Consider the following 16,902-nt stretch of genomic DNA (forward strand, 5'->3'; position numbering starts at 1 on the left):
ATTGGGTCATTCAACTCAGAGCCTCTCCAGAATAAAATGTAACGAAGGTAGGATTGTGTGTGTTGTAGTGGGGTGTTCGAGAGCCTTTGGCCTTGGATACACTTCCTCAAAAGTGGATGCAACCAGTATGCCACTTCAGTTTTGGGAGATTCAAACATTGACTAGCCTGATGAGAAATATACTTCAGGTCATGTTCTCTTCATACATTGTACTAATAGTATCCGGAGGCTGAGTGCCATCTGCTGGTCAACTTCTCCAGCTACAAACAAAATGGCTGAGTCTCACTTTACAGTGTCAATAGTCAATAGCTTCCTAACTGTTAAAATGGGTGTGCAGCATTGGCGACACGTCATTCAGGGCAGCCCCACATTTTTAGCACCATGGTCTCTTGCCTGTTTTGCATGTTATTTTGGCATTAATACATGTCACATATCAGTTTGCAAACAATGTAATAAAAATATATATATATCATTGAGTTAATAAAGCCGCATACAAACATGGTCTCTTTTTTGTTTTCTTGAGTAAGGCAGCTCCAAAATGCAGGTGTTTCAGCCAAGCTCAGTGCTTTCTCTGGTGGTGGGGCAAGCCAGCAGAAAATACAGAGCGTTGCGCCGTGATTGGCTCAGTATTCTGTCACTCGTGTGGACACTACATCACCGCCATGTCTAAGGGTTTAGCTCTAAAATTCTAGCCCCTTGGATGCTGCCATAGAGTTACATTAGAAGTGCCCATCCAAGAAGGCTCAAGCTCATTGGCCACAGATAAAATTATGTCAAATCCTGTTATATCTACAGTAGCTTTGATTGGACTGATCATCATTCAACATCATACTTTCAAAATCTTAGCTAGCAGTCATGAATCATCACGATGGAAATCGCAAATTCAACAATGAGTGGTTTGGAACGAATCAGTGGCTAACTGCAAGCATTGCAAAGCAATCATTCGCCTGCTATTCATTGGAGTGGCTGTAGTTGTGTGGTCCCAAGTCTAAGATTAAGGGTCTCTTCCTAGTTCAAAATTATAAACATTCAACATTGGCCATGCTGTCAATGAAGCATGATTTATGCCATGCTCAAAAGTGCAAAATCAGACTTTAGTGAGTTGAAGACAATTGGGAACTCTGAAAAAACTAGCTACGACTGGGAAAACATGTTTTGAATTTTCATCCAACTTGGAATTGTAAACCGGGAACTCGGGCCTCTTACTAGAGCTACGACCTGAATACCACTGACGTCATCATGATTCAACTTTTTTTCCTTCCTCCCCCGAGTTCCCAGTTGTCTTGAAAGCACCATAAATCCAGAGAACGCCAGACTTTGCCCACGAAGGACTGCCGCTCCTGTTCAAGTGAGCACAGCACAACAAGGTGAGTCCAAATATGTGTGGTATGCTGCTGCATAAAGTATGTAATATGCCAGGGAGATATGTATACTGTAGCTAAGAAAGTAATACTAAGTGTATGTTGTGTAGTAAGCTGTTAGTAGCCAATGTGCCTCACCCTAATATTTTGGTCTATTTTCACCTCCTGTTCTGACTTGGTGCACATGTAGCCTATAACCTGTTGAGAAATGTAATCAAATATTGTAAAGAGCTTTCATGGTCTGCTTATATGCCATCTTTATGCTACAGTTCTGACTTGGTGTACAGGGAAAGCACTGTAAGAACGGCCCATGTTCTGAATTCTGTCACTGTACATTTCAAAAGTGCTGAACATATAGTTGACGTCGGTCCTAGCATGCTCATGCCTTTATCGAAATTACGGCTTGCCTCTAATCTTGTCGTCCCCTTATGCCATAGTTTGTACATCTCAATTATCAGTAGAAACCACATTTGTTTATTAAGTCACTCATTACAGCAGTTTTGTGTTTAAAAAATAATTTAAAGGCAGTAAATGAGGCTGAATGAACTGTTTCGCTGCCAGACAAGGCTCCGCTGACAGCCAGGTGTAGCAGTGGTAAAGTGCAAAGAATGTGTTGTTTAGTGTTGTGGCTTTGCTGGCATGGATCCCACTTGCCCCACCAAGATTTACATGACAAAAATCACGACTGGTGTACAGACAAGGGAATAGTCTTGAACCGGGTGTAACAGTACACATTGCATTAAGACAATATTTGGCGCAAAGCAAATTATTTTATTAAGTGTACAAAACATGTGCAAAAACAGTGACTCATTTGAAGAACTAAACAAGCATGGCTTTGCCCTAAGAAACCTGCACATCAGTCATGAACAGACAGCGGATACATACAAGTTGACATGCAAAACCTAACTGTGGTTGACAGAAAGAGGGATGATCCCAGGCTGCAGTCTCCTATACTACAGAATTGTGGCCTTGGTTTCACAGCATTTGATAAGTACCAAGTAAGTGCCAGCTAATGAAACAAACTGCACATTCATCAGCATTCTCCCTTTGATTTCTGCAGCATCGTGCAAAAAAAAAAGTTAATTAGGAATGGCCTCTATGAAGGACATTCACAGTTCAGCACATCAAATCAAGCATACACAGACACACTTTTTGGCCCATGAGCTACTTGTGAAATTACCCAACTCTTTCCTTCGTACCAAACATACAAACACATGGCTAAACTGACCAAACCACAGGAAATGACAAATAGATGTGCAACTTCTTTTGCGAACAAGCTAAATCATGACTAGAACTATATCTGCTAAACCTGGCATGCAATGAAAACACTATGAGCCACTCACACAAAACATGAAAATATCTAAATGCTTAACACTGACATATGCGGAAGGTTTTTTAAATATAGTGTTAGACATGAATTGAGTTTTAAGGAAAATAGTGGTCAAACGGTGAGAAGCGGTACTAGGAGAAGCAGTACTACATCTGTCAAAACTGCAGCTGAGCCATGAAATCAGGCCTAGTCTTCAGAAATCCTATCCAATTGCAACTATGGCACTAAAAACGCATGACAAGACACTGAACAAGATGCTAAGCTTGACCTACACTGTGGTATAAAGGCCTCTTGGGTTGTGCAGCAAAGCAATAGAGAAAGGCACACAGCTTGTGAATTTGGGGTGAGATATCCAAGACGCCTCCCAAACCCCAAAAGTAGCACAAACACACAAACCTCCCCACAGACCAATCAGAACACTAGTACGCCACTCATCCAGAGCCATCCATTTCCACCTTCCCCCTCTCCTTTACAGTATGGTACACTTTTGCTTCTTCTTCTTGTCCCCGTCTTTCTTGGTCGAGTCAGCCTTCTTGGGCCCGTAGAGGCTGGAGAAGCAGGCCTGGGCAGAGATGGGCTCCCTCAGACTGAGTAGCCACCTCCCCTTGCCGTAGTAGGCCAGGGAGCCGAGCTCCATCTCCTCCACCAGCTCTCCCTCCTGACCCTCTTGCTGCAGCGCTAGGATCTCCAGCAGGTCGAAGCCCGTCTGCTGTGGCTCAACGCCCTCCGCACAGCCCAGGGTGATGTGGGCACGGCTACCAGCGGGCAGGGTGGCGGCGGCCGGGACTACAGACACCACCTCCTCAGCATCGGCAGGCCACAGGGTCAACTGATCCTCAGAGAGTGAAACCCGGGCACCAACAGTGCGAGGTGTGACAAAGAGGGCACTGAGGGACAGCTCGAACGCAGAGCCATACAACTCTTTAACAGCCTAGAGTGGGAAAAGAAGAGGGGTTATTTCAAAATGGATCCCCCGAAAAGTTAAAATACATGATTTAAACAATGCACTGGTCATCAGATTTTAAATAAATAAAACAAGGCCAATATGAGCGGTGTGGTAAATAGGATGAGGTTGCATTTGACAAATAATTCCCATCACCAATATACACAAAACAAAAATAAATGCAACATGCAAAGTCTGTCCCATGTTTCACGAGTTGAAATAAAAGATCCATATGCATTTTGCACACATATGTTTATATCCCTGTTCAGGAGCATGTCTCCTTTGCCAAGGCCAAGACAATCCATCCATCTGACAGGTGTGGCATATCAAGAAGCTGATTAAACAGCATGATCATTACACAGGTGCACCTTGTGCTGGAGACAAAAGGCCACTATAATTTGCAGTTGTGTCACAACAATGTCAGATGTTTTGAGGGAGCATGCAATTGGCATGCCTCCCAAGTGGGTGGGCCCACCACTGCCCAGTCATGTGAAATCCATAGATTAGGGCTTAAATTAACATATTTCAATTGAGTGATTATCTTATATGAACTGTAACTCAGTAACATGATTGAAATTGTTGCATGTTGACTTTATATTTTTGTTCAATATATGTTCAGACTTACTGGTTTGTCTGCATATTCCTTGGCTCCCTCAGCCTTGCCATAGTCACAGAATTTGGTAGTGCAATGAAGAACGCCATTGGCTTGGAAATACTGCTCCAGGTCCACCTCTTTCTCAGCCTCAACAGTGACTGAAAAAAACAAACAAAGCAAGCTCAGTTGCAGTCAAGCTCAAGAGACTAAAATCAGAGTCAGATATAAACAATAGAAGTCTATCATAAGACTGTTGTGCTGTACTCACAGTCAGGCAAGTGCTTCTTGAAGGCCTCAAGCGTGTCCAGCGTCTTCAGGAAATCCATGGACGTGCACCTGACCTTGTCCTGGATGCCAGGGAGAAGGAACCAGCCAAAGAAAAGGGGCAGGGACGTCTCCTCAAGAGGTACTTTCATGGCCTGGATCTGGGCCTCCTCTAGCCCCCGCTGAGTCCTCTTGGCCAGCTGTGGCAAGTCTCTGCTCCACTCAGTGCGGGGCTCCAGAAACATGGCCACCAGCCGGTGCTGCTCTGCCACCTCCCCAAGACGGGCCAGCCGATCATGGGTATGGTTGGTGTCATCTACCACTATCACTTGAGCAGATGTTCCTACACTGCAGCAGGCTACCACAGCATCGTCAAAAGCCTTGTACCCATCTGCCGATGCTTCTGGACTCTCCGGTTTCACACCATGGTCATCAGCACAGCAGACCGTGCAGAGACCCTGGTAGTTATCTGCAATAGCACGTGCCAAGAGGCTCTTGCCGCTGCCGGGGAGGCCTCGGAGGATGATTAGAGTGCGAGAGGTGCGAAGTGTGGCTTTGGTCTGCTCATGCTCCAGGAAGGCAAAAGACAGGGTACCAGGAGCGGGAATCTGCTCGACAACTTCGGCCTTCTGCCGCTCCACTGCATCTGCCTCACCTGCTGCCCGTTTCTCGGACTCTACTTCTTTAACAATTTCAGCTTCTACCAGTTTCTCTTCCATCACAGTCTCAGCCTCTACTGGTTTCTCTGCTTCCACTTTCTTCACAGCCTCAGCCTCTACTGGTTTCTCTGCTTCCACTTTCTTCACAGCCTCAGCCTCTACTGGTTTCTCTGCTTCCACTTTCTTCACAGCCTCAGCCTCTACTGGTTTCTCTGCTTCCACTTTCTTCACAGCCTCAGCCTCGACTGGTTTCTTTGGTTCCGGTACAATTTCAGCTTGGGTCTGTTTGTCTGCCTCCACTTCCTGTACAGATTTAGGCTCCGCTGGCATCACCGCCAACACAACACCAGATTCTGCCTGCTTCTCAGATTCCCCAGGCTCTTTCTCTTGGAGCAGTTTGACGTCCTCAGATTCTGGCTGTGTGACAGGCTCGGGCGCTGCCTGCACAGACAGTTTAACAGCTTCTGGGACGGGTTCAGCCATTTTCTCTGGCGCAGTTTCAATGTTATTCTCTGCTATAGGCTCATCTAAAGGCAGAGGCTCTGGTGTTTTCTCTGGCATTGGCTGCTTTTCAGGCACTGTGGTCTGTTTTTTGTCTGGTTCGAAGTACAATGCTGTAGCTGACTCAGAGACCTCTGCGCTCTCTAGTTCTGGTTGTTTTTCTGGGTACTTCTCTGCTTTAGTCACAACTTCTGGAGATGTCTCTGGAACCTTCTCAGGAGATTCAGACATTTTCTTTGGTGATTTTTCTGATTTAGGCGCCGTCTCTTGCACTTCTTCTGACATTCCTGACTCTGTCAGCATATCTGGCAAACGCTCCATTTCTTGCCCATTCACTGGAGATTCTGCGGGATCTATTGGAGAGTCGAGTTGTGACTGGGGGCAATCCCCTGCTCCAGTCTCCTTTTGCTCTCGAGTCTCTGACGCGGTGTCCAACACCTGGTTCTGCTCAGCATCCATATCTGGGTTCCTCAATGGACCTAATGATAAACACGGGTTTAGACAAAAGATTTGCACCCTGAAAATACACGCAACAACAATGATACAAATTAAACTCATACAAATGCAATACTTGGGAAAACAGGAACTTTATATTTGAAACTGTACAGCATAAAGAATGAAATGGTGCTGGAATTCCTTTATAACTTCCAAGCTGTAAAAAAAAAAAATATATATATATATATAAATAAATCTTCCCTTGTGCAAAGATTTGGGATACCACACTATCACTTTCTGAGAGAGTAAAATGATTTCTTCTGGTATTTCTAATAAGAGTTATAGGGAGCAGCAGACTCTCCTTATATAATTACTGTACTGCAGCGGTTTCTCTGTGGAGTCCTGCCGAATCAGAGCTCGCTGTGGGCAAGGCCTCCACCGGTTTGCGTCCTGGACATCAGATTATTCCGAATAATAATTCAAAGTGATAAAAGGCATTGGGTGGTTGGCTTGGCTCTATCGACCTTGATTACTAAATGGTTTAAGCACAGCTGGCATCTTTGGAGTGGTATGTGAGACGTGGATGTGTGTGTAATGCATGCCTTCATGGGCTCTGAATTCTCAAAACATTCACATAATCGGCTTGAACTACTGTCCGTCTTGCATTATACGTGTAGGTGGGAAACACGTAATTGGGAAACAAGCGTCAATTAGAATGCATTAACATTCATCCATAAACCCAATAATAAAAAAATGAATCAGCAATTTGGTACCGAATTAGGTCGATTAATGAGCGAGGTTCAGATATAGGTTATGCAAAATCGCCGAACAAAAAGTAGCGGCGTGCGCTCAGCCTCCGGCGACCAGGCCGGGGTGAGAAATTAACACCTGCGACTGATTATACCAGCCTTTTGTGTGGACAAGGGCTCGTATATCCGCTTTTTACATACATTACATCCGCGATTTTTAAAATACATTTTTAAAAATCGCCAAGGAAAGAATGTAGAAGTTAAATATTTTTTTGAGTAACAGACGGTCAGTAGCGCAATAGCCTACATGTTCGTGAAATAAGATTAAATATATATATATATAAAAAAAGCATGGTCATCCCCGTTACAGGCTAGACAAGTTCACCAAGAAACAAACGACATTCGAAACAGCACATCGACGGCCAATATTTATGGTGAGTGAATCTTCTGTAAAAGATCAGATGAGAATGTTTTTAGTGCGACGGTGTAAACGCGGCTTCTACCGTGTAACAATGAAATGATGAAACGGGGAGTGGCTGCAATGCAATCACCACCCTAACAGACAAAACAAAAATCAGCGTGGCAATGTCATGTCCAAACTCAAGATGCCACGTTTGAACAACAGCGATAGCCTATTTCAAAGCGAAAGAAATTAGATTTGTCTGAAAAGCCAGATTTTGATCACTTCGGTCAAGTTCCAAGATCGTACTATATGACGAGCAGCTTCTAATCGGGCTAACTATCATATTGATATGAATGGGACGAGATTACCGACGGCGGTTTCTTACCGTGCCTGTTGTGTCAGGAGTATGCCGCTGACTCTGCAATTTAGGCGTTTTCAAAGCTGGAAAGCAGAGGACAGTCGGCGCAGCGCGCAGAAATCTGCCCCCAACACTAGGAAAGAAAACGGAAACTACGGGCTCTTGAGCACGCGCAAGGTTTAGTGCTCTTGAGGGTGGGGTGCTTTCTATCGTTTGCGCGCCCCCGCTCTTATCAACGCGAACGTCCCATCAATGACAACGTAGACCTGGCTCCTGGCTGAGAAGAAAATTACATATGATTTTTGTTGAATTTAAATTCCATAAACCATGGCAATAATGCCAGGGAGTCTGATAATTCATGGCATAAGTGACAACAATGATTCATTTTGTATTTTGGCAGTTTGTGATTTTAGGTCCTCATCCACAACACAAACTCCTTGAAAAACAAAGCTCTGTGTAGATTTTCCCCCCAGAAATGCATGTTCTGTAAAGGAAATTTGCTCAACAGTCTGTGGACTCTATGAGATCAGATGTGTCTGATCAACGTCTGATCTGATAACATGGCAGGATTTCATAATACCCATATAAAGGGAATCAGCTGCTTAGTGAATCACAGCATTGTCAGCATGCCAGTTTTAAACAATGTTATCAGAGTGCAGAAGTAACGGGAACAAGCCTTGTAACCAGGTAGAAAAACACTACAGGGAAACGTGTACACAGTTCTAAAGAATTGTTAGATGATCTTTGACTGGGTGCATTGTGCCAGTCAGTACATGTCTGTTGTTTTCGTCTCCAATGGCCTGCTTACATGCAAATTGGCACAGGCAATTAAACCCAAGTTACCCAACACCTGCTAACAGGCTCTGCTGAAAAATGTGCCAGATCAGCAAGATTTCACAAGTTTCATAAGGCAATCCAAACACATCTTAACCGTCTTTCTAACCTATATTTCCTTATATAAAGCTTCTGGGTCATTCTCTCTCTCTCTCTGATAGTTTTAATTAGATTACCAATACCATGTGTGTCGAGTGCCAACGACTCAACACACAGTAATTGCTTTCTGGATGATTAGTCGGTGGCACGTTACACTGCAAACAAAGAGGACTCCGAAACAACTAGGCAAGGCTTAACAAAACGCTTTATTAAATGAGACACTACAAAACATTACATTGGAAACGCGCATGTGTTGCAGTACTACAGGAAACACATCAATGAAAAGGAAGACATCAACCTATACTACACAGCTGTAATGATTGAATTCCTGTGTAGATGAAGAATACATTTTCAAAGTAATACATCATAGCATAATTCAATTTTGTTCCCACCCAAGTGAAGTCCTTTCCTCAGCTGTATCTCCTAAGTTTATTCTGTAAGGGGTATGTACATTTTTGTATGTGTGCAATTGTTCTATACATAAATAAGCAAAGCAAATAAAAGTATACAACAAAAACTCAAGTGGAGGTCGGAGAAGCATGTTTAAAAGACCGTTTTTATTACATTGTCCTTGACCATCTGTCTGTGGCTACTCTTCAGCCGTCTCCTGATGAGCGCTCATAAACATTGCCTCGTCTCACGGAGAGCTTAAATAAGGGCATCAAATATTGTATCAGTGAGCCATTGTGATTTGACAATAGGAAAGAAGTGACATGAATTGACAAGGATGCTCAGGTAACCTTCTGGATGGCATCCCTAGCAGGGTCATCCTGGAGAACCGTAGCCCTGTCCAAAGCTCTTTCAAAGTGGGCAACACCGGATTTAAAGTTGACAAGCTTCACTGGGAGGGGACACAGAATGAAAAGACTGTTAGGACCAGTTCAATGCTTTGACCAAGATCAAGTAGACAAAGACTAATCACAGTTTCCATGAAATCATCACTTGTGTCCCCAGGTTGTAATTCAAAAGAATCAGCATTGATATGCTGTCCACATCTGATCAGAATTGTATGGGCATGTTCCCATTCAATCCCATAAACGTCAATGGAAAAGGGATACCTAGTCAGTGGCACAACTGAAAGCATTCAACCGAAATGGGTCTTCCACATTTAAGCCGACCCCTCTGAATCAGAGAGGTGCGGGGGGGGGGGGGGCTGCCTTAATCGACGTCCACGGCATCGGTGCCAAGTGAGCAGTTGTGGGAGTTTACTGCCTTGCTCAAGTGCAGAACGGCAGATTTTTCCACCTTGCCAGCTCGGGGATTCGAACAACACTGTCCCAACACTCTAACCTCTAGGCTACCTGCCACCCCTCAATGGAACCACAGTACATCAACAAATACATTATATTAATTAGATCAAGCTCAGACATGAGATAATGGAATTTTCTTTAAGAGTCTGTAAAGATGAACTTAAAATACAGGCCAGGGGGCCATTGCTATTGCTATGCACGTCACAACTTATCAACGACTCAAACAAGGGGTTTCTCCACACTTCGACCTGCACTTACTCTCTGACTGTGCCACCAACACACAGGCGTTCAGTTGCCACTTCTCATCAGCGATTTCATCGGCCACGGCGAGTGAGTGAACGCCGTAGTCCCGGGCCGCCACTGGCCAGCGGGATCTTTTCCTCCCAGCTGAGAATGGAGAAGGAAATACACAAACAACAGTGAATAGAATACATACATTAGGAGTCCTTTGTATAAAACTATTTGCTTCATCACACAACCCAAACATAAAAACACAGATGTGCCATATACTTTGAGTTTCCACCGACGCGTCAATAGCCTGTGGGAACTTTCCTATTCTGGCGTACACTTGGCCAAGATTATCAAGTGCCCTTGACTTTGCGTCTGGGGGTTTGCTGTTGGACAACAAAGAAAGAGGAAAAAACACTGTTAAAACAATAAGATGCAGTGTGTGAAAAGCACTTGATTTGAAATGTGGGACGTTAGAAAAATCACATACGCTCCCCTACGTGTTTATTTGGATAGTGAAGCTAAAACTCTTAATTTGGCTCTGTACTCCAGCATTTTGGACCTGAGATCAACTGTTTTATGAGCCGACAGTACAGAATGTCACCTTTTTATTTGAGGTTATTTTCATACATATCTGTTTTACCTTTTAGTTATGAATGCACTTTATGTATCTAGTCCCCTCGTTTGAAGGTGTCAAGTATTTGGACAAATTCACTTAGTGTATTAAATGGAGTCAAAAGCGTAGTATTTGGTCCCATATTCCTAGTACGCAATGACGACATCAAGCTTGTGACTCTACAGACTTGTTGGATGCATTTTCTGTTTGTTTTGGTTATGTTGTGCCCAATAGAAATGAATGGTAAATAATGTATTGTGTCATTTTGGAGTCACTGATTGTAAATAAGAACAGAATGTTTCTGAACACTTCTACATGAATATGAATGCTACCATGATTAAGGAGAACCGTGAATGAATCGTGAATAATGACGAGTGAGAAAGATGTACCAAAGATCACGCCCCCAATACATGCTAATACGAGTTTACCGTTTACCAGGATGTATTGATAAGCCTCAAACTACCATATTCATCCTTGGGTCTGTTCTGTCTTATCAGCATCAATCTCTTCCAGGCTCTTGAGTACAAAACGGGTGGGATCAGAGGGAGGGTTCTGCCGGGTCTTGTTCCACTTCTGCTGCATGAGCTTGCGGTCTCTCTCCCGCGCATAGATGGGCTTCTGCTGGCGCCAGAAATCAGTGCGTGTGTCCAGATAGGTCCTGCAGTCACTCCCCTCCCCAGATCTTACCTTTCACCAAGTCTGGAGGCCATTTATGACTTGAGTGGAATATTTGCCCTTTACCACACACTGGGCTCTGTAATTCATGCTGATAATAATGAATGTGTAAAGGGAATCAAATGACACGTAAAGGCCAATTCTCCAGATAGGGTACGTGATAAAAGAGCATCTTCCCAAGTGTGACAGTGTATTGATTGTGTACTGAAACTAAGACAAAAGAGTGAACATACAGAAACAGGCTAAGTAAAATATTTCTGGCTGCCCTACCTTCATATTTCAGTCGCTTCTCCTTATCGCTGTAGAGCTCTCCTAGAAGCTGCTTGGTTGTCTTCTCACTCTTAGGCGTCTTCTTGTTCTGCTGCCTCATCTCCCTTCTCAGGGGGTGAATCAGCCCCTTCGGCCGTCCCTTCTTCCCCTGCCAATCAATCCCACACACAGAACTCATGCCGAGGATGACACGCATGTAGAGGTGGGAGGAATTGTGAAAAAGATGCAGCTCGTCGTCTCAAGGCTTTACCATTGACTCACCTCATCGCCCTTGTTTTCCAGTTTCACAGACGAGGGGCCTGTGGTAGAAAGGTATTTAGAAAACCAGATGGAAAACTCACAAAAACTGCATTATGAGAACAATGAGGTACTCAATCTGTTGGTCTTTTACAAAAATATTTTTGACCCAGTACTTACAGCCCACAGAGTTGTCGATAGCCTCTTGGGCCTTCTGGATTCCCAGTCTAAATTCCTGCAGCTCTGGCCACTGTTTGTGCCCCCTGTGGTAAAAACACCAGGGCAAACTCAGTCTCCCATGGTGTATAAAGCTTCCGCTTTCTGATACAAACCCTGGGAAAGGAGGGATACAAATAAATCAATGGATTTTGCTTGGGAAATGATGACTAATCAGAAACAACAGTGTGCCCTAGTGGTCATTGAAAATAAAATAAAAAAGCTTTGAATTTCAGGACAGTAGCTGGCCAACAGGGGGATACAGCTGTTCCGTTCCAAACAAAACAGACAATACAAAGCTTCCCTCAATAACGGCAAACACTGGCTGAGAGATAATACAATGACTGCTACACAATAAAGCCAAAGGCTGAAAATAGAACAGGGCTGAATATTGATGCCCAATGTTTAAACTGCACCAATTTTTGTCATCTGGCTGAAGAATCAATGTCTTAAAGAAATGTATAAACTGTCATTAGCTACGAATACAAACTTGACATACATGTAGTGTAGACTTGAGGTAGCAAAAAAGCCACTGACTGAGAAGACAGCCCAAACGACTTGGCAACCAGTGCGTGCATACGTTTTCGATTGACAGCTGTGTAAGAGAAGAAATTATCTAAATGCATATACACAGAGATTGCATTCAACCACAAGCATAACACTCAGCAAATATATTAAATGGTCATAGCTAAATAGCTAGCTATGACTGGCTAAATGTTTACTGTTTAGCTATCATTAGAGCTTCCCCAAATATATCATCTATGCTACTAGTCGTTTCCTGGACACCCGCGATTCAATCAGATCACTCATTACACAAACAGCATGAACATGACAAAAATCATGTGATCAAAAAGTCATGAGGTTTTGACTGCAGTCAACTGCACGTTTCTGCAGTTCATCTTCATAACATCATCCTGCAGCCATCGCTTGCATTGTTAGGTTATGATTTCAGTTTGTGAGTGTGTGACATGGGGTTTGGAGACATGTTTTTTTTCTCAACATGATAATGAAAACATTTGATAAACAATGGCAACACTGCCATGTTGATCTGAGCCTTGCTGTTGGAAAACCACATTAGTGTCTGACTTTTGGCTGTGTGGACTTGACCCTCGGGACCCAAAAGGTGCACGTTATGCTTTTTAACGTAGCACTACACAGCTGATTTAAATAATCAACTAATCCTCAAGCTTTGATTATTTGAATCAGCTGTGTAGTGCTAGGGCAAAAACAAAAATGTGCACCCATTGGGTTTACAATTGCACTTTCATATCAGTACATCATTTTGCTTTATTTGAACAAATGATAGCTAGCTACCAGTGGAGGCTGGTGGGAGGAGCTATTGGAGGATGGGCTCATTGTAATGGCTGGAATGGAATAAATGAAACGGTATCAAACATACGGAAACCACGTTTGACTCCGTTCCACTGATTCCAATCCAGCCATTACACAGAGCCCGTCCTCCTATAGCTCCTCCCACCAGCCTCCACTGCTAGCTATCAAGTGGGTGGACCAGTTTTCCCAAATGTGAACAGTGTGTAAATTAACATCAAGTTTTGCTTGCTAGCCAACCAACAACGTCAATGCCGCTATCAAGACAATACGATATGAAATATATGAAACTGATCATGACCAGATTTCATTTCACTGCGATTGGTTAGTATACATGCAATAATACTTGTATACTGTCAATCACTGAGATGAATTATTTGCATTGCTGGCTTCATTAAAAATGGTTCATCTGATGGTTCTAGCATGGTTTCGAGGCCTGTTCAGAAACCTTGAAAGTGTGGTGTCAAAGGACACTTTGATAATGAATAAAGTTGACTTCATAGCTTTTACTGGTAAGGTTAATAATACAACTCTGGTTGTGGAAAGCAGAAATGCCAGGTTGAAGGTTATTGTGGAGATGGCTAAAGATATTGAGGGTAACAGATGTCACTGTTGAAATGGTTGTTGACATGCTGAACAATCCTAAGGGTGGAGTGTTTCAGCAGGCTATAAATCAAGTTTAATGGGGTTGGGGAGAGGTTTTTGGGGGAGGGGGGGAGGTTGTGGCAGAAGTTAGGGAAGTAGTGGTTCCCCTTGCTCTGCAAGGGCCGCAGCTTTTTGAAGCGATGGGTAACGATGCTTCGAGGGTGACTGTTAACGTGTGCAGAGCGTCCCTGGTTCGCGCCCAGGTCGGGGCGAGGGGACGGACGTAAAGTCTATACTGTTACACCTACATGGCGGAAAATTCAAGATACAAGAACCATTTGAACAGTTTGCTACGACAGCGGATGAAGGAGCGTGGAGATGTGGAAACGGACAGTGGGGAAGGAGTGTAGAGGGAAGCGATGTGGTGAGGAAGATGGGCGTCAAATACAAAAAGGCAAAAATGCTCTCCGGTAGATCCAACATTTAACCTGCTGAGTTCGGGCCTCTTCCCGATGATGACAAGGATGGTTCTGGAGAGAATGGATCCTTGCCTTCTGGCTCATCCATATGTGATGTCAGGATGGGTGGAGAAGAGGTTGGGGACTGTTGAATCTGCACCATGCATCTTGGGACAAGCACTTTGATTTGCTATGCTCTTCAGAGCTGAGCGCTGTTGAAAGGAGTGATAACTGGTGTGGTGTTAAATGTTGAGAACCAACTGAAATGGAAGATTCCCGGTGTCTTTGACACCTGCCGTTTGGTGTGACGCAGACCCGGTGGAGAGCGTGGTGAAACAGAGAAGATACTGTCTGTCCTGCTGAGTTTTGATGCAGTCTTTACCAGACAATGTCAAGTTAGGAAGTGTCAGTTATCCAGTGGGACCTTTGGTCCCGACCCCTAGTTTGGTAACAGCTGTTGTACAGTAACCGAATAAACATCTGCATTTTGAAATAGTATTTTTTAAATCAAATTATAATATATTTTATTAACAAAAACACAAATATGTTGATTAAAACGTATTGTAGATGTTGTGTTTTCATTTTTTGAATACTGGGCTTACAGTAGTAATGGACATGGATCGCAGTTCACACCTTGATGAGAAATTAAATTGGACAATAGCTAGCCGAAAGGCTCATAATAGCTAATTGTTGATGGAAACTTATTTGAATGATTGTAATAGAAACACACATGCCACATAACAAACTGTGATCGTATAACAAAATAAACTATATCATAAACTGCCTAAATGGCACCCTATCAAGAATTAGTTTAGGTGAAAATATGGCTTAACATGTTTATTTACCACAGTGTGAAACTTGAGTTTGAAAAAAAATGCAGTTTTCCACCCATTAGAAAGAAAAGAAGGCGACTAATTTCTTCAATATAATTATTCATTCAGTTAAACCAATAAAACTGTCTTGTGGTCTTACTGCAGGCCGGCAGTATTTCTTTCAGGCTGGAATAGATGTGCTCAAAGATGCCCTCAGGTGGTCTGAATGAGCATTAACGGCAACAACGGTTGACAGTAAAATACTATGATCTCACGCACTTTAAGGTACCTTACCATACCGCACTGCAGCACAATGCAACTACTAAATGAGGACACACTTCACATTATATACACAGCAGTGCCGGTTGGTGTCGTTCAAGATTATGGAGGATTTTGTTTGATTACCATGGCCTTATTTCGATGACTGTCATTCATATTCCCATTCACCCAGCTCAATGTCACATCAATAGGTTTAGGCTACTCCATGATACTCAAATTTTCCCTAAACCAATCAAGAAATTGCTACAACCTATAGCCTAGAAATGAAAGTTTATACCATAGGTGCACAGGTCGAGAGACAAATTGGAGTGATCAATGTGACAGGCAGAGACACATTCAATCTCACCTTGCACACTCTTGCCTGCATCTAGCTGATCTGGGGTGTATAATCTTTAGTCCAAGTAGTTGCAAAACGTTACAAAAGTTTCTATTGGACAAATTCAGGTTGGTCCCGCCCCATTTCGTTCTGTTTAAGAACATTTTTGCAACAGAATCGGCAGAATGAATACACCCCTGATCACACACACACACAGTTAAATTTCATAGCAGCCACATAGAGCATTATCACTTTACTTGTTGTAAAATTAATTCTCGCATCTACAAGCTTTCCTCCTCTCAGCTTTTCCCTTCACTTGTGGACTTCAGTACACAACACAACAGCTATCTGTGACTAGGCACAAAAACCTCTCCTTACCAAACCGTCACACCATAACCACTAACCGCTACACAACCTACATCGTCACCATATCAAGGTTATAGTAAAACAAAACCAAATAGAACCAACACATTAGTAAACCCACAATCCAATCCCAAGTGTACAATCACGCATTACAGTGTACAGCAAGTAGTTTAGCAGTTAAACCGGCGGGCCCCGGTGTCCATACATTTATAAAACCAAAAGCTTACATTGACTTGGAAGAGTTGCAGTGTTGAATAGCCTTAGCCAGCTAGCTAACATAAATAGCATTTCTCTCTGTTTGAGTCAGGTTCTTTGGGTAGAATAAATTAGCTGCAATAGCTAAGTGAAAGGTAGACTAAGAAGAAGAAAAAATCTAATGAAATATAGCTAGCTCTCTCTCTCTATGCTGCTTCAACTATTGCCTTTCTCTCTTTGAGTCAACTACTCACTGCAGTGCTAGCTAGCTGTAGCTTATGCTTTCAGTACTAAATTAATGATCAGATCCTTTGGATGGAAAACTTGTTAGTTCATACTGCAAGAGCTCTGATAGGTTGGAGGATGTCCTCCAGGTGTAGTCATAATTATTGTGTAAGTCTATGGAATGTGGTGAGAACCACGATGCTCCTAGGTTTTGAATTATTGAAGTCAATGTACCCAACGAATTCGCCAGACAAAGGCTATTTCTTTTACAAAACAACTGGCCATTGTTTTATTCGAAAGAATAAATATGCCCTTTAT

At 43.1% G+C, this 16,902-nt stretch overlaps 1 protein-coding gene and 1 pseudogene across 1 annotated transcript; both read right to left on the reverse strand.

The window, feature by feature from the left end:
- Positions 1–2,110: 2,110 nt before the first annotated feature.
- LOC115123342 (2',3'-cyclic-nucleotide 3'-phosphodiesterase) lies at positions 2,111–7,791 on the reverse strand. The gene is made up of 4 exons (XM_029652676.2): positions 7,625–7,791; positions 4,497–6,131; positions 4,259–4,386; positions 2,111–3,621 (listed from the first exon to the last, which is right to left on the reverse strand). Exons 2-4 carry the CDS (start codon positions 6,109–6,111, stop codon positions 3,160–3,162), a joined length of 2,205 nt encoding a protein of 734 aa, XP_029508536.1. The 5' UTR covers positions 6,112–6,131; positions 7,625–7,791; the 3' UTR covers positions 2,111–3,159.
- Positions 7,792–8,718: 927 nt separating this feature from the next.
- LOC115123343 (outer dynein arm-docking complex subunit 4-like) lies at positions 8,719–15,852 on the reverse strand (annotated as a pseudogene).
- Positions 15,853–16,902: the final 1,050 nt, after the last annotated feature.

The sequence above is a fragment of the Oncorhynchus nerka genome, unplaced genomic scaffold (assembly GCF_034236695.1).
Source record: "Oncorhynchus nerka isolate Pitt River unplaced genomic scaffold, Oner_Uvic_2.0 unplaced_scaffold_29___fragment_2___debris, whole genome shotgun sequence".
NCBI lineage: Eukaryota > Metazoa > Chordata > Actinopteri > Salmoniformes > Salmonidae > Oncorhynchus > Oncorhynchus nerka.